This window comes from Euprymna scolopes, chromosome 7 (genome assembly GCF_053919585.1).
Source record: "Euprymna scolopes isolate OS-2025 chromosome 7, ASM5391958v1, whole genome shotgun sequence".
Taxonomy (NCBI): Eukaryota; Metazoa; Mollusca; class Cephalopoda; order Sepiida; family Sepiolidae; genus Euprymna; species Euprymna scolopes.
In genome coordinates, this window is record NC_136488.1 from 94485930 (window position 1) to 94512210 (window position 26281).

General features: G+C 34.3%; 1 protein-coding gene across 1 annotated transcript; it reads right to left on the reverse strand.

The window, feature by feature from the left end:
• LOC145279842 (uncharacterized) lies at nucleotides 1–17688 on the reverse strand. The gene is made up of 3 exons (XM_080131283.1): nucleotides 17208–17688; nucleotides 6269–6423; nucleotides 1–240 (listed from the first exon to the last, which is right to left on the reverse strand). The coding sequence occupies exons 1-3, from the start codon at nucleotides 17357–17359 to the stop codon at nucleotides 83–85; spliced, it is 465 nt and encodes a 154-aa protein (XP_079987409.1). The 5' UTR covers nucleotides 17360–17688; the 3' UTR covers nucleotides 1–82.
• Nucleotides 17689–26281: the final 8593 nt, after the last annotated feature.

Here is a 26281-nt window from a genome sequence, read left to right on the forward strand (position 1 = left end):
TCAAAATACCAAAGTTTAATGAGCAGAATAAAAGGATGGAAACGTTTATTTACAGTAAGATATTTTACAACAAGAATTTTAACTATGACGAGAGTCCATTATTCTCTGTGGGATTCTGGGCTTTCATTTCACGTGCCTTTTTGTCCTCAGTTGATTGGAGAAGGCAGTGTTCTGCACTTTCAAAACTGGGATCCAAGTGAAGGGCTTCTTGCATATCCATGATAGCATTATCAAAATTACCTGCAAAAACAAATAAATACACATTATGAATAATTACAATCTTTATTTTTATCCAAAGAAGTAATTAGAAACTCTACAAAAGATAATCCATGAATGTTTTAAACTTTGAAGCATTGATTGTCATTTCCTTGGGATCTGCATTGGATTTCTTCCTCCATCATATATACAGGGTGGAACAATAAAATTGTCGCCCTAGAAAAGATGATATGATTCCATTTCCATTTGATGAAAACTTTTTTGTTGCAGACCATCTACTAGTTGGCCAGTTGTGTAAGCTAGGAATAAAACATGTCATATCAAGTCCATACCACCTGCAGTCCCAGGGTGCATTAGAACGGTTCCATGCAACATTAAAAAGTATGCTGAGAGCCCACTGCACGGAGAGACAGGATGATTGGGACAAAGAATTACCTTTCATACTCTTTGCTGCTAGAGATTCAATTCAAGAATCGCTAGGATATAGTCCATTTGAACTAGTCTGTGGATGTGAAATGCGAAATCCTCTCAAGAGTGCGAAAAAACAATGGGATAACCCAGGAAAGTGACCTCAACCAGTAACGGAGTATGTCGAAGACCTGCGGAAAAACTTGAAGGATGCCAGGTAGATGGCAGAAACCTACTTGAGCAAGTCCCAGAAGAAGATGCGACGCCTCTATGACAAAAGCTCTAAGGTCAGGCAATTCGATGTGGGCGAAAAGGTTATGGTTCTCCTACCAACGAGAAAGTCCCCATTCAACGCCAAATTCCAAGGCCCTTATACAATAACAGAGAAGGTTGATGACCTGAATTATAAAGTGAATATCCCAAACGGACAGGATAAGATACAATTATGCCATATAAATCGGATCAAGAAATACATGGAGCGAACAAACGAACTTGAATCATCCGTGGGGCAAGTCGAAACAGTCCGGAACAAAGACACACTGATGGATGACAGCATTCTGATCAAGGACACCCCAATAAAATTATGTAACTCCGAAATAGTGGCAAACTTAGAAGAAAAAAACGGGTCACTTATCAGAAAAGGAATGAAATGAGTTATCCGAGATCATAAAGCAATTTCCAGGAATATTCTCGAATGTTCCTAGAAGAACAAATACCATATTTCACGACGTTGAATTAACCAAAAATCAACCCATCAAGCAACACCCATATCGAGTGAACCCTAGAAAAAGGGAGGTAATATGCAGGGAAATCGAATATATGTTGGAAAAATAATAATCGAACCCAGCCAAAGCCTGTGGGCGTCTCCTTGCGTATTGGTGGACAAACCGGACGTATCTGTTTGATTCTGCAGATTACAGAAAACTGAACGACGTCACTAAAAACTCCTATGCAATCCCACGAATGAAGGATTGCACAGACCAAATTGGAAAGGCGAAATTTATTACCAAGTGCGATCTTCTGAAAGGATACTGGTCAGTACTTCTGACAGACCAAGCTAAACTCCAATCTGCATTTGTAGTTCCGGACGGAACATCACTATAATGTGATGCCCTTTGGAATGAGAAATTCCCAAGCCTCCTTTATGCGTCTAATGAATAAGTGTTTAACAGGCATGGTGTTTATATAGATGACATTATCATCTATAATGAAACATGGGAAGCACATCTGAAGAGTATAAGACAAATCTTTAATCGGTTGGAGGAAGCAAACTTAACTATCAACCTGAAGAAAAGTGAATTTGGGAAAGCAGAAGTGCATTACTTGAGGCACATCGTAGGATATGGTCACGTTAGTCCTAGTGAAGTTAAAGTAAAAAACATAAAGGAATATCCAATGTCAAGAAATGTAAAAGAAGTCCGAAGGTTCTTAGGTATGGCAGGATATTATTGAAAATTCTGTCAAAATTTCTCTGAGATAGCAACCCCCTTGATGAATCTTTTAATAAAAGGAATAAGATTCCAATGGACACCGGAATGTCAGGAATCTTTTGATATGATAAAAGATATGTTGAGTAACGAACCTGTGCTATTAGCACCAGACTTCAAGAAACTGTTTAGCCTATACACGGATGCTAGCGAAAATGGAATTGACGCAGTATTATCTCAATATGACCAGAATGGACAATTGTGACCAGTCAGTTATTTCTCCAAGAAACTAAATAAATATCAAAAAGCCTATTCAGCAATAGAAAAAGACAGCAGGAAAAAGTCCCACTCAAGTACATACCGATCATTACCCAATAGTTTTCTTGAACAGAATGAGGAATAAAAACAGATGGTTACAGAACTCGTATCTCAGTCTACAAGAATATAACTTGGAGATAAACTACGTGAGAGGAAAGAAGAACCATGTAGCAGACTGCCTATCTAGATGCCATCAAAGCGATTTGGAGAAATTCAGAACTCCCTGGAGTGGTCAACAAAAACTAAACACTAGATCGAGTGAAAGATTTTGAGCTCCAGAGACTGGAGTAAAAGAAAAATTAATCATTTTTCTATTTTTAAATGTGTGAGGGTGTGTGACGATATTGAGATATGTCAATATCGTATTAATAAAAATAAATAAATTTAATGGTAAAAATTCCGAGACGCAAAGGAATTAAAATGACCAAGTGAACCGTCGCCATGACAACGACGGCTACAGTGAAAAAAAAAAAAAAAAAAAGAAGAAACGCTGATATACTTAAAATACAGAAAAATATCATCAGCGTTCCCACCGAGGAAAGTTAACCGTAAAGAATTGAGATGCAAGTTAGCTGCAGAAAAGATTCCAAGGAGGGAAGACGTCTAAACAACTCCGCTGATAAAAACAAGAAATGTGAAGGAAAACATACTTGGCATCCATCAGCGTAAATGATGGTCGGTTTGTCTTTTACTCTTTTCATTTGTCAGTTATAAAGATATATCGGACCACTTTAAGAGAACTATTAAATGTCAAAAACTCAGAAATCTTGCTAGAGTTTGATAAAAAAAAATATCACGCGAAAGAAAAAAAATAAAAGGGAAAAGGAGAAATAAAAAACAAATAAACAAAAGGGAAAAATCAACAGAAGTAGTCTCCCTTGTTCTATTATAAAAAAAAAAAAAAAAAAAGAGATACTGATGTAAGGGGCACAACTCCGTAAATTATTTCTGTTATAAATTTGTCTTTCTCTTATTTTTTATTGGGAGTTTGGTATGCAAGATATATATCTATATATATGTATATGTATACAAAAAAAAAAAAGAAAAAGGAAAAAGAGACGAAAGGCTTATGAATTTTTATATATATATTATCATCTTTTGAAATTTGTATATATTACCTATTCGTTCTTTGACTCTGTTCATTATATATAAAATAAAAGGATAAAAAAAAAGAATATATATATATATCTACATGTTGAATTGGTTGTCTTTTCATGTTAAAATGCTGAAATTTCTCTGACCTACCATTTCTTACAGCGATAGAATAGCTGATTACTCAATACATCTATTCATTCATCTAACATCTATTTTATAAAACCGCAAGTCTAGAGTCTGTGTTTTAAGTTGAGAAGAGCAGATAATTGCTACCCTCATTTAAAATGCTCTTTTTGGCAGAGGAAGTCAACAAAATACAGGCTGGCGCGTAGCTTCTCACATTCTTCCACGCAACCTGAGGAAATTATTATTTTTTTTTAAATTAATTTATCACGATCGGATAACAAAGCTAACCTCAGAACGGGCTTGTCACACAAATTATGATAACAGGACCATGGCCAGCGCTCTCAAAATGCAAATCTGGACAGTTCAACATTTTAGGGCACAGCTCAATGAAGTTTCCGGCCATGGTTATGGCCTTGGTGTGGTTTCAAGTGAGGGCCACATCATGCCACCTTACATCTTTGAAGTCGGCTTGAAAGTCAACACCAACGTATACCTGGATATGCTGAACAGTGTGGTGATCCCCTTGTGCAATCAGGTGGCCAGCCCACACAAATCCAAAGAGTCCCAGGCTTGGCTTCAGAAAAAGTGCTACAACTTTGTACCCTTCTTTCACTAGCCTCCCTTCTCCCCCGACCTGAACCCGCTGGACTATTTTGTTTGGTCATATGTCAAGAACATCACCAGCATGACTTCCCACAATACCAAAACCAGACTGATCGCCGTCAACCGCCAAGTATTCACCGAACTCCCACTGGGGCTTGTGTAAAAGGCATGCTCCCAGTTCTGGACTCATATCGAAGCAGTGATTGAGGCTGAAGGTGACTACATTGAATAGATCTCAGCTCTACTACATAATCAAGTTACATGAATTGAATTTATCAAAATGAAGTCTGGCTGTTTGAAGATCTTATTGTAGGTTATTCAACCATCTTTGTTTCGGCTCTTTTCCTCAGCAGCTTCCGTTCTGAATCTTTATATATATATATATATATATATATATACCAGCCTGGAATTGAATGATGATCAACGAATGTTTCACACTCCCATATTTTTACTGTTATCGAAATCGGTAAAATCACCCATTTTTCAATCAAATCAATTGTCTGTCTAGTTGGGGGCCCATCACAGTGCACCAAGAGGAAACTTCACATGCTTCCCCGCAGTGACTTAGTTCACAAAACATTTAGTCTACATTGCACAATAGAGAACCTACTGTTGATTTTATAAAATTTTTTTATATATAATGGCTTGAATAAAAGTTTAAAATAAAAAAGTCAAGTAATATTGTGCAATTGTGTTCTAAACAGAAACATTCATTTCGAATGTGCCCCTATCATATCAAAGAACCTACTGTTGATTTTATATGTTGGGCCTTTCAGCTTATGTGATAATAAAACTTCTTAAATGCATTCGTGATGTTAGGCTGTGTAAGGTGTTAACTTTAGTCAAAATTGCCTGTTCTTTTTTTCATCAGATTATTTCTATAATCAATCAACTTATTGACCTTCCAATACAAAACCTATCTAAGAACACTACCAGGCACATAAAGTACTTTTATGTAAAACTAGCAATTCAGCCTGGCTTTGCTCAGGCCCTGTGTACTGTTCATAACTTTATGTGCATATGTATATATTAAAAAGTGTGCATATATACTGTAATGCCTTTCCATATAATAGGCTTCCATAGAGAAAAGTTGGTAAGGACCACAGAGGTCAATTTTTTAAAAATTTTGACCCCTTAACAGCTATTGTTTTGGGCTCAAATCAAATTAAAATGTTTGACCCATGTCCAAGTAACCTACATCTAAAATTCCAAATGTTTAGACCCAAAATTGGCGGAGGAATTCGGTAGAGCCTGCAAAGGTCAACTCTTTCAACTCTGACCTCTTGGCAGTGAAATTTTTGCCCCAAAACTGATTAAAAAGCTTGCTGCATGTTTGATTACCCTTTTTGTAAAACTTCAAATGTTTAGACCCAAAATCAGCTTAATAGTTTGCTAGAGATTGCAAAGGTAAAATATTTTGAACTTTGACCCCTTGGCAGCCAACTTTTTGGCCAAAAATCGATTAAAAAGCTTGCTCTATCTCTGAATACACTTTATGTAAAATTTCAAATGTTTAGATAAAAAATTGGCTAAGTAATTTCGTAGAGACCGCAGAGGTCAATTTTATTTTAAGTTTGACCCCGATTATGACCCCTTAGTATTTATTGTTTTGGGCTCAAATCAAATTATAAAGTAACCTACATCTAAAATTTCAGGTGTTTACACCCAAAATTGGCGGAGGAGTTTGGTAGAGTTTTCAAAGGTCAAATCGTTGAACTTTGACCTCTTAACAGCACAATTTCTGGTCGAAACCCGATTAAAAAGATTTTCCCAAGATTTTCCCATGTATACAATTTCGAGTTTGTAGACTGAAAATTGACAAAGTTATTTGGTAGGGAAATGTAGACACACAGACATTTTCACTTTTATAGATATATAGATATAGATTTCATAAAAATCGGCCCAGTTGTTTTCAAATCTATAAAGAATGAACTCAGACACAAAGTTCCTTTTATATGATAGTAGATTTTATACATTATATATATATATATATATGCACACACACACTGTATACATATACATTGATTGTGAGATAAAAGAATAAATACTAGAATAACCAAGTGTAGCTTACTTACCTAGTCTATAATAGATGAGTCCTCTATTGTAATATGTAACGGGCAGTTTGGTATGTTGTAGACCAGCAGTGTAGTCAGTCACAGCCTCAGGAAAGTCAACACTGAGATAACGAAGATGACCTCGGTTGTTATAGGCTAAGGCAAGTTGCTCTTCACTGAAGATAAAAATAAAAGCATTGTCATTACATAGTTTCTACTTGCCCACATAACACATTCATTCTAAAGGATAGAGAAACAAACATGCTACCTGAATGTGTTATCTCCCAGCAGAGTTTTATGATAGCACTAGCTACACTTACTCAATGTTGTCTGGGATACAGTGAAGTTATCTCAGCTTTTAAGTTTTTTTTTTTAAACTTCTTTGCATATTTTTTAAAACTTATGGAGAAAGATAAATAAAATTTTAGTTGCAAGGGAGATAATTATTTTTGTATTCTAAAATCAAAATGAGTTATCTTGCTGATTTTTTTTTTTTTTTTTGCTAATTTTTATATTTTTAAATTGTTTTCATATTACCAGTTGTCTGGGTGGAATTACAAATTTCTTTTTAATAAACTGTAGCAAAGTATATTTTTATAGTGCCAACAACATGGTATAATCATAACAGCTGAAACTTGGCTAGTTAGAATCAAAGATTTATTTGTCAGCTGAAATGCTATTCAGATAGCTGTTTTGTGTACTATTGGTTGGTTTGAGATGAAGAGACCATGAACTACGGCAAAGTACTGAAATATTGGATGAGAGTGGCTTGCATCATGATGACTTTGTGCTGGATTAAAAAGTTCAGAAATCTTAGCACTTAATTCTTCCTTGAATACCTTGAAAGCCGTGAGATGCGAACTAGGGAATTACAATGTTGCTTGAAATATAGTGAAGTCATTTTAGTTTTTAAATTTTATTTTTAAAGAAAACATAATTTAACAAAAATTGAAACTACAGATGAAAAAAATTAACAAAAACAAAGATATCAATATCAATAACAATGCAGGAATATAGCATAGTCCTTGGCTTTTTAGCTAGGAAGCAAGTGTAGTTATTTGTTCTGATGCTACAATTAGTTTATTCTGTCCTCTGCCAGTAAAAGAGAAATCTTTCTAGTCCAAGGCAATTTTTATTTTGTTCCAATCCAAAATTACTATTTTTGTGAGCTGGAATTTTCCCCATTAAAAACCAACAATATATATAATTTTGTCATGTAACTAGGAACAATTCAGAAATGTAAGAAAAAACAATAGTTATTTAATAAAATGTTGTTTTTCAAAACTAATATGTCCTATTGGCTTGGCAGGCCAAGAGCAAGCTCGAGGCCTTTCTACAAATAGTAGTGATGGGGAGGTGCACATAAAGCAGAGCTCTATGGACAAATTTATTTTTACTTGACCTTTAACAACTAAATATTTTCGTTTACTGGCAAAATAGAAAAGTTACTAGTCAAACTCGCATGATTTTTGGAATGTGATATCTTCATTCAATGACGAGTACATACATCATAAAGATTTTTCTGTACGTTATTTTTAATAAGTGTAATTCTAAATATACACCAAATTTTATGTTGACATTTGAAGGTATAAACATTTGAATTTCTTCAGATATATTTTAAAGTCTTTGTTAAAATAAGAGTATATTGTTTTATTAAACTTTTATTGTTTACATAATTTGATTTTGTTTGTTTTATATAAAAAAAGCTTTGGAAGATTGTCGGTGAAAAAAACACAATCGCCAAAAGATAAGCATTTTATTATCTCTTGTAGCCACTTCAAAAAAATCACTCGCAATTTAAAGCCCTGTAAAGCGAAGTCAATTCATAATGGTTCCAGTCTGTCACATCATTAACAAACCAAGGTTGTTGAAGTAACGCTTATCACTTCACTTGTCTCCATGGCAATCAACTGGAACAAATCTGTCGAGAAGAGTGACATATTTTCATTGCTTTTGGTTCTTTGCTGACACTGCTGCATGTCCAGAGTTTGCTACTAATTCTTATTTGATTGCACATTTTAAAAACTTAGGTAGACAGCTTCTATTCTCCAATTCAAACAGAGTTATCCCCCTTACTGGTTGTTTCGAAAGTGATTATTTTAAAATATTTAATATTAACAGTCGTGTGGGCAAGAATAAATAATTGAAATAATAATTTTTAAAAAAATGTAACTAAGTATGTTTTTATATTGCCAGTAAGCTTGTCAGAAGCAAAGCATTATTTATCAGATTTGGGTCCGATTCCAAAATCCAGCAAGATAAATTTATATCAAATATCATATCAGATGTTTATCATAATTGATGAGGACTTAACAGATTCATTGTGTTACGAATTAGCATTGCAACTGCTATATATATAATTGTTTGGAAATTCTGCTGTTTTGTTTTTCTTCCACACAAAATAACATTGCGATGAGGTACATGATTGGTCTAATGGATAACATTAATGACTATGAAATTTTCTATGTTGTTATAATTTACGCACAAATACTAAACATCCCAAACCAGCTTAGTTTAGAATGCAAAAATTTGTATATATAGTAAAACTGTATTCAATTTAAACTTCAATATTGTTTATTTTGGGTGTTATTTTAATGTTAACACAATTTAATCTTTTCTCTTTATAAATGCACAATTTTTCTCTTATGTCATTAATATTTTTCTAAAGATATTTCAAATTAAGTTATTTTCTGGGATGGGTCATTTTTTTTTTTTTTTTTGGTGTTTGTCAAATTTGATGCACACAATATTATGTGCATCAATGCAAATAAATATGGTCCCATCTTAAAAAGAGCCACTTGTAAATATATTAAATTTTATATGGGGTTTTAAGTTGTTGTCCACAGAAAAATCTAAGTTAAAAACTTTAGTGAATGAAATACTAAAAAATATTTTGCCCTATAATCAACTTTTGTTTCTGTCTGTTTTTACAAAGTCCAAATCTGAGGTTTTTTCTTAATGGATTTACTATTAATAGAAAATTGTAGCTTGATCTCTAATGAATCATATGAAGAAGATTTAATGTGTTAGCTGGTGAAAGGAATCTTTTATGAACAAAGTTGCAATTTTATGTCAATCTTGCAGATTTTCTTCAGGGGATTGATGGAATTTTCCCCAATGTTTAGGTTGGCTTGATTTAATAATTGTGGCTTCTATTATAATTTTCATTTATAACAAGATCAAAATACATTTGTAATCATTTTTCACTTGATTGAAACCTACATTTATAAACTATGAAAATTGGCTTATGGAAACAACACAAGAAATTTTCTAATTTTCAATAAAATTGAACAATCTAATTCGTTGGATAATTCAGTTACCAAAAAAATTTATCCATTGTTTTGCAAAGATCTATTTTGCCCACATAAAAAGTATTTAAATATGGTGAAAATGAAATTTTAGTTTCAGATACCTATTAATACTGTTGTAAAAAAAAATATGACCTATGATTTTCTCCTTACCAAGGGGTAAAACAGCAAATTATGTTGAACTAGCAAGACTACCCAGCATCACATGGGATCCTAATTTCCATAAATTATGTAAATAACAGAAGAAAATTAAAGTAAAATTAAACTATGTTCAATATTGTAATTTCAAATGTTTATTTTAGACAAAATCAGAATAAAAATACTTATGCCCGAGATGAGGTTCGAACTAGTAACCTTTGTCTTTAAGTACAGCTGCTAACCGTTTGAGCTACTGAATCAATTCTGTATCTCAGTTGAATTTTGCTTAAAACCAAAAGATTTTATTCTTTCTGTTTCCCTTTCCCCCAATAAGTCTAACACAATGAAAGAAAAAGGAAGTGTTTCCTTCTCTTTTCATCAGTGAATATCCCATATTTGTCCATTATAAAATAAGCATTTGGTTATTTGGGAAGTAGTATCAGAACTTACAACTGTAAATATGAAATCCCCTCTCTCTGTCTACCTTCATTTATGACTAATAAAAAATAAAGTATTGATCAGAACTAAATATTAAAATCAATGATTGAAAGTAATTATTTTTCTTTTTAACAGGATGGACCAATATTTGCCCTGACTAATGAAACACAATTTTTTTTCTCTATATTTTGTTAATAAAGCTATAGGGGGTGGATTGTCTTTAATTTATATTTGACAAGTAGAGCTACAAGGCATTGTCAGGAGCAAAAGTGTAATATAACTTCTATTCCTTTTTCTTTCCCACTCCCTGTTCTTCTTTGCCCCATACCCATTCCTTTCTCTGGACATACACACACAACTTGAATCTGCATAAGGAAAATAACTGCAAAAAAAAAAAAAAAAAAAAAAAAAAATATCATTGGAGTTCAATTAAGCACTTTCCATTGAAATCACAATAGAGTGGAGAGAGACTAGCAATGTCTCTTTTGTGTGAAATTAGCTATAAAAAAACAAGAGAAATCAACCCCCACTAGAATTTAGAGTTGACTTTTCAACTGTCTAGCTAATGAAGAATGTTCAGAGCAGCACCTCTCTAGATGTGGTGCAATATAGCATTTTAGGACGTGTCTGACTTGTATTTGGATAAAGGATTGCATCTCTCTTTAATTTTTATGACAACTTTATTGTCAAGCGTTTCTTTCCAGAGAAAGAAAAGAGAAAAAGAAATAAAAGAAATGAAAGATTATTTGTACTACTGTTCTCATCTTGAAAATAATGCGTTATAAAGTATTTTGAAAAGTTTTTCCAATTCTACTTTTCTTTTTAACAAGAATTTCCAGCAGAGAGAGAGAGAAAAAAAAAAAAAAGGGTTGGAGGAAAAATAATTAACACTTGTAGATTTTAACAATGGGGAGAAGTTTTGTTAACTCTTCTCTTGTTGCGGATGGAACTCGCCGAGAATGAAAACAGAAAATGTTAAAATGCACCACTGACAAGGAATTTAATACAAACTGTAAACAAAAGAAAAACAGATCGAGAAAGATTTGCAATAAAAGTTTAAATTTATGTTAAAAAGCAAAGTAGAATTTTATTTCCGGATAAGAAAGTCAATCAATGTTACCTAAATCTTCGGCGATCTATTTTTTTTTTTTTTTTTTTAACGATTTGGATCATTCACCCCTTTTTTTCTCGGTTGGAAATTCTTGACCATCGCCAAAAACGCTTTAAAATATGTTAAAGCACACACACATCCAGGTAGGTACTTTTGGTAATAGTTATTAGTTGTCTACATGTTTCTTTCACACTATTTCTGTTAAATATTGTTTAAAAGTACCAAAAACGGTGAGGGATGTTAGGGTGATGGTGGCTTAATGACATGAACTGAAAACCTGGGTGTTCCAAGTTCGAATACAATGTATTCCACAGATTGAGCAGAGTACTGATTAATATTTCACAACTCCGCCCCGCCAAAGTAAACACACCATTTTTGTGAAATATTAATCAGTACTCTGCTCAATGAATGTCGGCACGTTATTGACGGAAACACGGGTAATTACACTGCAGAAGCACTTGTTAAGCTGTACAACTGAATACCCCTCCCCCCCAAAAAAAAGAACGAAAAATGTAAAAATATGTTTTTTGTAAACCAATCGTGAAAACTTACTGACAGTATTATTTTTACTATTAAATGAAGTGAAAACTTTTATTTTATGAGAATATTTCTTGTGATTTAAAATGTCCGCCATGTATTCATGCGCCTTGTGAAATGTCACGTGGCTACCGCTTAAAAAAAAAATTTTTTAAATTAAATTTAAGGAATTTTAAGAAGAGGTTTTAATTACGTGACACGTCAGTAAAGAAATGGACAGTAAGTCAGGTAGCAATTTAACAGAATGTTATAACGAAAAAGTGAACCTTCGTTTTAAAAAGTCATTAAATTTATTTCCTTTTCTGTTAATATAATACTTAAGTTTGTAATCTATGATAATTTGGTAAAATTTTACATTAAAGCCCATCTCACGTTTGTATATAACAAAATATTTCTTTTGTAGATTTTGGTGTGCTAAAAACGAATCTGCAAACCGTTTCCGTTGCAAAAAAATAGTTTTCATGATATTAAGAAATTATTTTTTCGAAAATGGGTGATCACTTTTCCATGTAAATTTAACTTAAAATGAGTACCTACTTTCTGGCCACTTAGAGAGAGGGGGGGGGGCATTTTTTGGAGGGTTTATTGGCTAAAAGGTTTTTTCGATTTCTTTTTCATCTTTCAATAAAGACACGAGGAAATTAAAAAATAATGAAAAATCCATATTATTTTACTTTAAGGCTCATCACACATTCGTATAGAAAAAAAAAGTTTTTTGTAGTTTCGGTGTGCTTAAAAAGAATATGGTAACCGTTTCTGTCGGTATTATGATGGTATGGTATTAACACAGTTTTGGCAAATAGCAAACAGAATCCTGAACAGAAGCGTGTGCTCTATCCAAACTATCATCAATGAACCTGAGGTAATCTCGTCAGCATCAGAAAAGCTAAACTCTTTGCCAAGAACTTTGCAGCTAATTCTACCCTTTGCGACCAAGGCCGCCAACCTCCAATATTTCCTCCTGTATCAGAAAACACACTATGTGATATACAAATATCTGTATGTGATGTTGCCAAGCTAATCAAAAACCTTGATTTCAGTAAAGCAACCGGCCCTGATGGTATTCCAATTATAGTACTCAAAAGACTTCAACCAGAACTAGCGCCCATCCTACCAAAACTGTTTAGTCTTAAGGAGAATTACTTCCCATCACCCTGGAAAATCTCATCAGTATGCCCTGTATTTAAGAATTCAGGTGATCGCTCATCTCCCTCTCAGTACAGGCCAATAAGTCTCCTGTGCGTCATGAGTAAGTTACTGGAATCTGTGTTAAATAGAGAAGTAATCAACCACCTCAACAAAAATAACCTTCTTAGTGACACACACACTATGGTTTCCGTCCTGCTAGATCTACAGCAGATGTACTTACAGTTATATCTCATAGGATTAGTGAATCTCACGACGGAGGCTAGCTTTCTAGGGCAATTGCTCTTGAAATATCAAAGGCCTTTCATAGAGTATGGCATAAAGGTTTACTTCACAAGATCTCCAGCTACGGTATAGCTGGAAATGTCTTCTCAATTATTAAATCGTTTCTCTCTGATAGGTTCATAAGATGGTTGATGGGCAAAAATCAGAAGCTCTCAGTATTAATGCTGGAGTCCCTCAGGGGTCCATCCTGGGCCCAACTCTTTTCCTGATCTACATTAATGATCTTCCAAATCACATCCTTACATTATTCGTAGATATTTATGCTGATAACACTACTATCTATGGTAGCACATCTAAGACAGTAAACGACCAAGTTCTCTCTCCTCTGATCTTGAGCAAGTGGTTCAATGGGGAAAGAGGTGGCTTGTTACTTTTAATACATCTAAAACCAAGCTTTTATCTTTACATCATCAACGCTCTGATCCCCATCTGGCATCAATTGAAATGAATGGCTCTCGTCTTGAGGAGGCTTTATGTTTTGACAAGCTTCTGAGCTTGACCTTTACTCCTGGTCTTAAATGGAACACATACATTAAATCCGTTGCCAAGGCCGCTGGAAAAATGGTGGGATCCTTCTATCGATCTAGTAGATATCTCACTGCTGATGCAATTCTCTATCTATATAAGAGCCAGGTACGTCCAAGGATGGAGTACTGTTGCCACATTTGGGCAGGAGCTGCTAGAAAGGACTTATCTTGCCTTGATAGAGTTCAAAATAGACTTCGTAGCCTTGTAGGGGATGTCCTTTTCTCTTCCCTGCCACCTCTTTCTCACAGATGTTGCGAGTTTGTCTCTGCTTTATCGTTATTTTCATGGCAAGTGCTCGGCTGAGCTCTAATCTATGCCCCCCCCTTGCCAAACTTTCACAAGAAACACCGGTCTAGCAGAAAACACTATCACTAATTTCCCCCACTCTTTATCTGTGCCTAAACTTAAACATAGATTCCATGAGCAAATCTTCTTTCTTATAACTGCACACCAATGGAATTGTCTTGCGTTTTCCTGCTTTCCAGCTGACTACAATATGGTTGTCTTCAAGTCTACCGTAAACAAGTTTTTGATGAGCTGTTCCATATGTTAAATTTATCGAATTTCCATTACTAACGATTACTATATTGTCCAATTTCTACTGTACACTCTTTAACCCTTATCCTCGAGTGGCCTTTTGGCCTTGATAAGTGGTGATGCCTATGTAAAAAAACAAAAACACAAAAAAAAAAAAAAAAAAAAGAAAACCCTTAAGTCTGGGACTATTTTTCATTTCACAGCCCAGCCTTTGTTTACGCTACACGCGAGCATGAACAAGGCTGTTAAATGTGTACTCGTATACCAAACTGCCTTGTCACAGTGTAGTATTGGCAAAAATTTTAAATTAGACAAAAAACAAGTAGTTTTCCAAATATGAAGCCATGTAATTCTATGTTATCATGGCTGGCCATTTTTGTACTCGCAAGCGCACGCGATGGTATTAACCCCTGAACTCTGGGACTATTTTCCATTTCACAGCCTCGCCTTCATTTACGCTACGCACGAGCATGGAAAAGGCTGTTAAATGTGCATTCACATACCAAACTGACTTGTCACAGTGTAGTATTGGCGAAAAATTAAAATTAGACGAAAAACAAGTAGTTTTCCAAATATTAAACCATGTAATTCTATATGTTATCACGGGTGGCCATTTTATACGCGCAAGCGCGTGCATATGGCCGATGCACACGCGTTGGCCATATGCGTGCGCTTGCACGTCCAAAATGGCCACCCGTGATAGAATTACATGGTTTAATATTTGGAAAACTACTTGTTTTTTGTCTAATTTTAATTTTTCGCCAATACTACACTGTGACAAGTCAGTTTGGTATGTGAGTGCACATTTAACAGCCTTTTCCATGCTCGCGTGTAGCGTAAACAAAGGCTAGGCTGTGAAATGGAAAATAGTCCCAGAGTTTAGGGGGTTAATACCATGCAAAAGAAATCAAACAAAAACTTTTTAGCTAATAAACACACAAAAAATGCCCCCTCTCTCAGGTGGCCAGAAAGTGGGACTCATTTTAAGTTAAATTTACATGGAAAAGTGGTCACCCATTTTCGAAAAAGTAATTTCTTCATATCATGAAAACTATTTTTTTGCGACAGAAACGGCTTGCAGATTCCTTTTTAGCACACCGAAATCTACAAAAAAAAATAATAATATGTTTTGGGTAATCTCCAAAAATACCGTTAGGGCTTACAACATGGCCGCCAGAAGAGTCACGTGATCCGGTTGATCCAAAACATAAATCGTGCAAATGGAAAACGCAGCCTTGAAGGCAAACTTTGACAAACAATCACAATTTGTTTGTATTTAATTTTTTGTTGATATAATGTTGTTATAAAAATAGGCAAACTTTGAGAAACAATCTTAGGTTGTTTTTAGTTAAAACAGTGTTTATAAAAAGTATTTTATTCAGAACAAACAAGTGGTCGTAAATGAAATGAAATATAGTTGAGAAATTAGTCAAAAACAATTTTGCTTTACCTTGTGACCTATTTACGTTAAAAAAAATAAGGTGCTAATGCACTTACTGATCCGCGCTATTTTTTAATCGTATTTCAAAGTTTAAAGTTCTACGATATGTTTTTTTTATTCAATTGTAAGGTTAAAGTACAGAATAGGTACAAAACACCCTCCCCTCCCCATGTTAAGAATGGCTTTTTAAGTAATAACGTTATTATTTCAGCACGGATCAATAAGTGCAGTCTGCAGTAGTGCAGTACTACTGCAGTAGTACCAAAAATAATATTTAATAGAAGATATAAGCGTGTTAAATTAGTATTCTGACCCTTTAATTATTTTATTCACAAATACACCCTTTTTTCACTCAAATTAGGTCATAAACGAGAGGTCAAACCCAAAATAAATTATGGGCATTTTGTAGCATAGACAACAAAACGAAAAAGTGGTAAAAAAAAAAATACACAAATAAATGTTACCAAAGGCAAGTTACTTTGCTACCTACCTGTATAAGTTTTTTTCTTTTTGCTGTAACTTATTTTAAAGCGTTTTTTAATTATTATTTTAGGTCAATTTTTACGACGTGTCCCAACGTATTATAAGCACCCCAACCTCCCCATGTTAAGAACGGCTTTCGAAATAAACACCCCCTCCCTAACCTCGAATGCCGTTCTTAACATGGGGAAGTTGGGTGTTTATTCCGAAAGCCGTTCTTAACATGGGGAGGTTGAGGGGTTTTCACGCCGTAAAAATTGGCCTTATAACAAAAGTAGTGCCAGAACAAGAATTTTTCGGGATAAGATCACCGTGTAGTCGAGGAGGCTACAATTAACTTAATTTGTCCTTAGTGTAAGAAAGATTTCCTCTGCAATCTGCATTGACTAAGGCAATTTTTATTTTTGCCTGCCCTCGGTGCTAAATGCACTTACTGCCGCGCTATTTTTTAAATCGTATTTCCAAGTTTAATTAAAGTTTTATATGTTTTTTTTTTTTATTTCAGCACGGATCAATAAGTGCAGGGGGAGTACCGTGCCCTCTTTTGGGGGAGCCCCCCCCCCCATCACATTAATAACGACCTTATGTCACATTTTGCTCTCGTGGGGAAGCAAATCAATAGCAATAAAATGGCTGGCATTAGACAATCATCTGGAGTCTCAAAAATCGAAAATTAAATAAAATGCTTGTAGAAACCCACCTAATTTAGGTAACATTTATTTATGTATTTTTTTTTTTTTTGTTGCTACTTTTTCATTTTGTTGTATACTGCAAAATGCTCTAAATTGTTTTGCCTAATTTCCCAACTGTAAAATAATTGATTTCACAAAGTTCAGTTTAATTGCGCGTGAATAAAAACAACAACAAACTACATTAAAAAATAAATAAACACTCGTGTCCTTCAAAGAAATTCAAACAAGTTAAAACAACTTCAAAGAACGTACGTGACCATCACAAAAATAATCAGCAATTTATATATATATTTTTTTGTTTATTATTATTCACACTTACAGAACCCCTTTCACTGGTTCGCCAGGCATCAAGGCCTTCAATCGACATTCAGCTGCATCTATAAACTGTGAATATCTACTGACAGCATCTTCACGGCGACCAAAACTCGCCAATTCTTCAGCATTGTGAAACATAGTCGCAATATCTTCCATCTTCTTTGGTCCTACGTTCGTTCTCGGACTCGTGTGACTACAACGAAGGAGTCGATATAGAAATCTGTTTGGTGATATTTATTCGTCTCCTGTTGCAGTTGTGAAGTTGTGGCAATAATTAACACTGTTATGAGGCGGAGACAATCAAAGAATCCCGACAATAACAATCTTTTTTAGGTCTATATTCAACGATTCTTTTGCCGGTTGTTTCAACAGACACAGAATATAACACTAACAGTTGTGTATAATAATAATAAAAACACAACAAAGTATGCAAAGAAAAAAAAAAAAAAGAACCTCTATCTTTTATTCTGTTATTCTCTTATTCCTGGCGTTCGTTAAATTTATTATTCTAGGTTGGAATTGTAATTCCGTTATAATCGAATAATAGAATCAAAGTCACTCATTCTTCTTCCGAATTTAACCCACGAATAATGATTTTTGATTTTTTTTTTTTTTTTAATTTATTTATTAACTTAACACAAGTAGGTTTACCCAGCGTTCCTTGAGTTATCAAGGTTATCTGTCTGAAACAGTATAATAAAGACTACGGAGTATTATTGTAGAGGTTAATGCTAAATCAATCCTCTACTACTTAGCCTCCCCAAGAGATCCTATTTTGTAGGCGCTTACACGTGAACAGTGGAAAGAAAACGTGTGGACAAAACAAACAATTATTTTAGAGTGAGGAGAGGGAACAATTTGGGATATGAATTTAACGTAAAAATGATCCCCCGCTTCTTGGACGTTCCAGAATTTTAGAGCAGATAATCAAACATTTTTTTTTTTTTTTTTTTAGGGAAGCGGAGCGTGAGCGAGAGTGAAATTTTACTTTTTTAGGGGGACTCCATATGATTTTACGACCCTACCACTCGGACTTAGGATTAGTGGTAAAAAATATTAGTGGTAAAACATTTGGTTAACTTCTTTAAAATTCTAGAATGATACGGTGGGATCACTTTACGTTAAATTTATATCTCCCATTCTAAAGTCTAAAATAATTTTTTTTTTTTTTTTCTTATTCTCATCAAGTTTTTCAGTGTTCAAACGTAATCACCTAAAAAAGTAGAATCTCAGTTTTTAGAGGTAGGGGCGGGTGAATTTAGAAAAGAGTGTCAATATACAAATTTACTGTAACATTGGATATTCAAAGAGCTCCCCTAACCAAACACAGCACATTACACTCCCTATAGGGAGTCAAATTTCATAAAAATATGTCCAGTAGTTTTTGAATCTATGTGTACATTTTTCAGTGGGGAATGTGTTATATCCTCTTTGCTTCCCTCAAAAATAAATCGGAGGGACCCCATAAAATAAGCAAAACAAAAGGGACGCCTTTGGGAATACTGTTGCAGGGCCGGCTGTCCAGTGACAATCGACCCAACAACTAACAAGGTAGACACAGGCAAAAGTAAACAGCAAAATGGCAAAGAAGAATGACAGACATAGGTTGTTTGATTAAAGACGCGGGTTCGCCATTTATTTGCAAAGGAAGCAAAAAATCGTATGATCTGGATGCTGGTTGTCTGGAAGGTCGCACGTTACCGGAGGCTAAGATATGGAGGTCTGGAACAGGTACTCTAGATATAGCATGGTTTAATGTTGCTCGCTGGGTCTGGACGATTAGCTAGCCGTCAGGGCGATCCGGAACAGTTGGTGGACACTGAGAACATGGGGTAAATGTAAAGGAACGGACGACACTGAGAGCGTAGGGATCAGTGTTAAGGAACGGATGAACGGTCAGCACTGAGAATGTAGGGTCAGTGTTAAGGAATGGATAGTCGATAAGGAGCCAGGTGCAGGCGAGATTGCAGATCGAAGGAGCAAGATTCATGTGAGGTCGCAGGCCGGAGAGCAAGGTGCAGGCGAGGTTGCCGGAAAGCTGCAGGAGGAGCTGGAAGCCACTGGAATGATCAAGAGCTGGAAAGCTGCAGGAATGAGCAGGAAGCACTGGAGACTGGAAGTGAAATTTGCTGCTGATGAGTCTCAGGAGGCAAGCAGTAGTGAATCGCATTAGTAGAAAAACTTATTAGGCTTGTTAAGGGCTGGTTGGTTAGCCCTGATAAGGGCTGTTTGAACTGCTGTTAAGACAGCTGCTGTTGCTGGGAATCCTTCGGCTAGGTGATTCGGTCGACGTGACTGGTAGCGTCAGTTGCACTTTGGGAGCCTCCTCCTACTTCCCGGCCGAGCTGGTCTGACTGGGTCGAAGCAAGCTGTATTTGTTTGGGCAGAGTGTATTAGAAGTTGTTGCTCCCTACAAGACAAACAAATGACTCTAATTAATTCCAGAATGAAATTTTTGCAATCAAAAGTAGCTTGGGAATTTGTTTATTCCATTTAAATTAATTTCGCCTAAAAGTAAAAAGTCAATTGTTTAAATTATTGACGCTAAGCTCATTTGAATTCCAACATGCGTAAAGGAGGCAAGAACAGAAAGAAACGGAAAGAGAACGTATTCACTGAACCGAACCAGTTCATACATTTAGTTTGCATTAGCCTATTGCGTTCTTTGTTTAAAGGAAGGGAAGACGAGGAGAAACAATGGGGGTGAAGAACAAAGAAAGTGATTTTGAAACCGTGACAATACACTGATTAACTTTCGATGTCAACTCAAGTGCCCATGTGGTAAGCCCGGAACAGTTGGAAATCAAGACATCAACTGGAACCGTTGTATACTGTAAAAAGCCAAAATAAAAATGTTTGTACCATGTATGTACCCGTGATGGGACGAAAATGTCATGTTCCAAAAATCACATAAAAATAAAACTACTTGATCAATTTAACTAAGAAAATCACATTTTATGAGTAAGCGAGAACGGACTATCTCACATTGGCATCTTGAAGAAACAAATGAAGATTATTCAAACTTGCAATCTCAGCTTTGTAATGCCTACAATTTCCCATTAATCACTTAAAATCGTCTTAAAATGGTTTTCTTTATAAAAATAAAACTATGTGATTTTTCGAATATGATCTTTTCATTTCGTCAGCGGTACATAGATCTTAAAGATTTTTCTGTATTTTTGTTTTTAATAAAATGGCAATTCTGGACAACTGCCTTTTGTAATACTCTTGAATGTCCCTTATTAGGGAGCGAGATTAACTCACATTAATAAAAATAATGTTATAACTAACCGTACCTGTATAAAGAGGCAAATAAATACTTACATTTTTTTTCAAATAACATTTTATAGCAGCATCATGCTGACAACCTAGGAATTTACCTGAACCACTAGACTCTTCTTTATCAAAATGAGATATGGTTGGAACTGTTCTAAGAGGTACACTCTCCCAGATTACCTTTTCTTTTAGAGATGGAAGCAAGGTGCAGATATGTTAGTGCTGATGGCATGAAGCATTCGTACTATGGAATGCTTACAGATCCATTCATAGCTATTTTGTACCAACCAGAGTGCTCCCTAACATGGGAGGGGGTCCCCATCCTTTAGCTTTGTGTCACATCTTGCGGCAATGCTAATAAAGATACTTTATTTTGGTACTCAGCCCCCAAATGATTTTTAATCTACAAGGTTAAAATTGGTAAAAAAAAAATCAGTTGTCCTGTTCGATTTTAGAAAACTATCCTAACAAGCATTACCACCTCCTTCAAGAGAGGAACAGGGGAGTGATTTATCACCTGAGCGATGCAAATAGGTACAACCCAGGCTATTTTTATAACCTTAAAGCATACTCCCCTCAGGGAGGGAAATTATCCATATTAAACAACCGATCTTGTTTCGCATCTATCCATGGTTATTTGTGGGAAGAAGCATAGGTACTTCTGCAGTTTACCAACCATACTATTTTTTAGAGAGAATTTTCAAGTTATATTCAATATTTACAGTATCTTTTGTTTATTAAATGTTAAATTAAAATACAGAATAGTTATCAAAACTTCCTCCCTATGTTAAAAATAGGCTAGTAAATAATAATGCTACTATTTCAGCATAGTCCATAAACTGCAGAAGTACCGAAGCATATATAGCTCTACAGAAAATAATAATATAAACTTTATGAAATTCCTATATTACATTTTTAGTTGTGTCCTTGTATCTCTTTGAAAGATTTTCTCCGTTATTAGTCGTTTTTTTATGCTTAACTTGAAATTGCATTTTAGTTTTTCTGTCACGTTTTATATCACTTTTTCATAACTATAGTACACACATACCACATTTGACTAATCGTATTATGCCACCAGAGCCTTTATGACTTGGCTTTTGTACACTAAGTTAGCTGTTATTAACAGGATCTCATATTGCAGCATTGTCCCTGGCTTTGTAAGGGCCATTTTGGATCATGATGGCATCTTTGGGTATTATTAAGAATTAGACCAACATTGAATATAATTGAGATATAAAAGTTATGTTTTTGCAAAAGAAGAACATGAAGGATGCCTATATATATATATATATATATATATATATATATATATATATATATATATATATATATAAGGTACTTGTAGAACAGGTAGAGGGATGCAACATTTTGTCGATGGGACAGAGGCTGAAGCTTAGATGACAGATCAGGTTCTAGGGTAAGAGAGAGATGTTGGAGAAATGAAAGTTTTGATTGAAAAACTCACTTAATGTCCTTTTAAATGTGACCTTTCTTTCGTCTCCTTTTTTTTTATATATATTTCTTTCCTGTAAATTGTTTATGTTTGATTACGCGCGCACAGGTTAATTTTCATATTTTTGTCCTTCGGATGATTTATGTTTCATTACACGCGTGCGTGTTAATTGCTCCAAATATTCGTTTCCGAAGCTCATTGAAGCACTTGATTTATAGTAAAAGTTTCACTGCTCCATGGTTCCTTCCTTCGCTGGGTTCATTCTTTTGTTCAGTCAATATTCTAACTTTGACCGCTGATCATCGGCTGGTGTCGTTGACATTTATCTCCATGACGCAGCTACCGCCATCGTCACCTTTCGCCAGCTTCGCCAACCCGACCTTCACTGACTTACGTCTTATCGCTTTGAAGCGCAAAGCTCCACTGCCTGTTGACAACTTTTTTCAGGCCCCTCTCTCTCTATACGATCTACCTCTCTCTTTCTCTACACAGTTTCTCTCTCTTATTTCTCTCTATCTTTCTTTTCTCTTTCCTTTTACACTCTTCGTTCACAGTATCTCTGTCTCTCCATTCTCCTCCACTTTTTTCTTCTGTTTTGTTTACAAAATGTGACCAAACAGACGTGAATTGAATCCTTTTGGTGCGAAAAATGATACAGTAAATGAAATATACTGAAAATATATCTCCTCTCGGCTAAAAATCAATAAATAATTTATTATACATTTTAATAAATGTATCATAATATATATATATATATATATATATATATATATATATATATATATATATATATATATAAAATAATATATATTTTTCCTTAATTTAGCCTTGCCTCGACAGTCGAGCAGTATATTTCTTCCATTCCTTTTTTACGCACATTTTATCTTTCTTTTAATATTATATTGGAATTCTTTCCCTTTTCCTTGTACCTATTTGTGAATTATTCCACGGATTTCTGTCTTTTCGATTACTTTGGATCATCTTCCAATTACACGATTCCCTTGGATTTTACTTGTGTGAATGGAAATTTAACTAACTTTCTTGGGTTCTGCATCTTTGGATTTTACCGTCATTGGATATTTTACCCTTCACTAGACTATCCATTCATGTGAAATCACTTTTTTAGTCACCCTATTTCCTCTGCTTCACTTTTTGTTATCAAGTAAGATCTATGACTTACTTGTAGTTTCATCTAATACTTTGGCAAGCAAAATCCGATCCCGCATTTTGCTAATTCCTACCCTCTGATGAGAAGGAAACTATTTCTTCGAAACTCCGTGGATTAAGGACTATCCACTTATTTAGTGTTTCCTTTTTAAAATTAAATATGTTTTTAACTCTTTTTCAAAGTGTTTTTTAACATGTTTTATAAACTACTTGTTCTTATATATCTATAATATAAAACTGAATGTGTGTGTGTGTGTGTGTGTGTGTGTGTGTGTGTGTGTGTGTGTGTGTGTGTGTGTGTGTGTGTGTTTGGTCACGAATAGGTTCCTATATGGTTGACTATTTTAAAAAAATGATTACATATAATGATAGAAGATGTATCGAGACACAGGAATGGGTATGTTTGATCTGGCAGAACGGTGGTTCATTAAAATTGTGGAGTCTGTGTTCGCGCCTGATCCACAAAGTATGGAAATAAAAAAATTTAAAAATTAAAAAAAACGTTTACAAGTGTTTTTGATATAGATGTACATAATAATACTTTGATAAGTATGTTTTTACTTAAATAGGGATGGTATAATAAAATTGTGGGGTCTACGTCCGCGCCTAGCCTCCATAGAATGGAAATAGGCACAAACTTTAATACAGACTTTTCATATATATCTGAGTAAGTACACTTTGATAATTAGGGTTCAGTTTGAAGAAATATGGTATAATAAAATTATGTGGTGTTCATTTGCGCCTGACTGCCATAGAATGAAAATATGTCACAAAGTTTAACAAGGTTTTTTAATATAGATCCACAGAATATTGTGATAGTTGTTTCAGTGTGAACAGGTATGTATAAATTATGGGGTTTATCTATTTTATTTTTACTTTCATCATATTTTGCTTTGGTTTTGATACCCCCAAATTCGGAGCTATCTCTTTACAACCTTTCCTTTTCATAACCTATCATACTTTCATAAATCAGTCCACTTTCTGTAGGCTGTTTTTGAACCCAGTCAACGACGGGTACTTTTGCTAGTATATATATATATATATATATATATATATATATATATATATATATATATATATAGAGAGAGAGAGAGAGAGAGAGAGAGAGAGAAAGAAAGAGAGAGAGAGAGAGAGAAAGAGTCTAGACAAAAACGTTACAAAAAGACAAATTGCCTCAGTCTAGAAGGATTTTTTCTTCACTGACCGAGAACAGAAAAGGTAAAGTATAATATCAGAATAGATACTACAATTTTCGGCGCTTTTGCACTACTGGGACGAAATTTCGGAAATCGTAATATTGAATTTCACATGAAAACAATGGTATCTACGTATTCCTTGTATTTTTAAGATGATTATATAAAAAAATTACGAAAATCGATAAGGTAGAAAATTATTTATTAAAGAAAATAAAATAGAATTTGAGGAAAACGATCGTAAGACACGTGAGATTCCAAAAGGGAGGTAATTTTCCGTTTCAATTTACACAAGATGGTGTAGCAACAAACTATTTTATATGGATCAATGCCCTTTACCAACGTGATTCGGCAAGACTGACCAATCGGTTGGCAGAGCTCATTGATTTTAGCTGTGCCCTAAAGGACTATTTTTAGCCCCTTGGAAACTCAGCTGATTTTAGTAGAGAGAGACACTAGGTGTGTCAGAAATTTCGTGAAAATAGTGAATAATTCCACCCCATCTTTCCAAGCTTATAACTCCTCGAAAAATGTAATTCAAGCCCTAATTTTTTTTTCAATTAAAGGAGCAAGGACCAAGGTTTCATTAAAAAAAAACAATGTGTTTTTTTTTTAAAAAAGGTTTTAAACTTCGGACTTTACAGGTAAATTTCTAAAAAAACAGTTCTTTTTTTTTGTTTTAAATTTGAATATATTATTTATTGACCTTTTCTCTTCAATTTTGATATATAAGACTTTGGTACATAAATTAATTATTTACTTTTTAATAGACATTTCAAAATGGGAAGCGTGAATTATTCGACCCCCTGTCTTTCCAAGCTTATAACTCATCGAAAAATGTAATTCAAGCCCTAATTTTTTTTTCAATTAAAGGAGCAAGGACCAAGGTTCCATAAAAAAAAAAGAAAAAACAAATAACGTGGTTTAAAAAAAAAGGTTTTAAACTTCAAACTTTGCAGGTAAAATTCTAAAAAACACTACTTGCTTTTTGCTTTAAATTTGAATATATTATTTATTGACCTTTTCTCTTCAATTTGTGAGTAAATTAATTATTTACTTTTCGGTGAGTAAATTAATTATTTACTTTTTAATAGAAACTTGAAAATGGGGGGGGGGGCGTGAATTAAAAAAAAACGTTTGTCTAAAATATTATATTCGGTTTATTAAGAAAAAATTTCACATTGACCCTGAAAATATCATAAAAATAGAATCAATAGAAAAATTTTGATAGATTTTTAAAGTTTAAAAATTGAAAAATATTGAGTTCGGAAAATTCATTACTGTTTAAAAAAAAATATATATTTCTATTACTTTTTATACAACTTTAATAGTTTATTTTGGAAGTATAATCCATAAAGAAAATAAATAACCCACTTTTAACAGAGAAATTACGAGATTTTTATATCTTATTCGCAGTTCCGTGTTAGGGGTGTCAAAAATTCCTACAAAAATTCTGATACACCTAGAGAGACACCAGCCAGCGACCAGAACAGATCTCTCTCACAGCACTCCTAACACTGGCTACCGCCATCCGTCGCTCACCTACCCGGCCAACCATCAGCAGACAACGCCCAGCAGGGGCAGGTTCCTTTGCTCTTTTTTTCTTTTCAGTTCGAGAAACAATCTCGTCTTTCTTCTGCAATAAACCCCTTTTGTTATTATTTGTTTCAAGGAGTTGTTTTTTGTGCTTATTAATTAAATAATTATTAGGAGCAGTAAGGAGCAGTCACCTACATTCCCTCTCCTAAAATAGCAGCGATTTTTCACCTGCTACCAGGATTAAAGTTGTTTGTTTTTTGTTTGTTTTTTCAGTTAATATTCAGGTAGTTTTGTTTTTAGTAATATTCAGGTAATTCCAACTGCCTAATTTCGAAGCTACCATTATTAAAATTGACAAAAAAAAAAAAAAAAAAATCAGTTGAAACCATCGTTTTTTTTTTTTTGTTTTTTTTTATCTGAAAACTATCGACTACAAAATCTCGTCTTGTT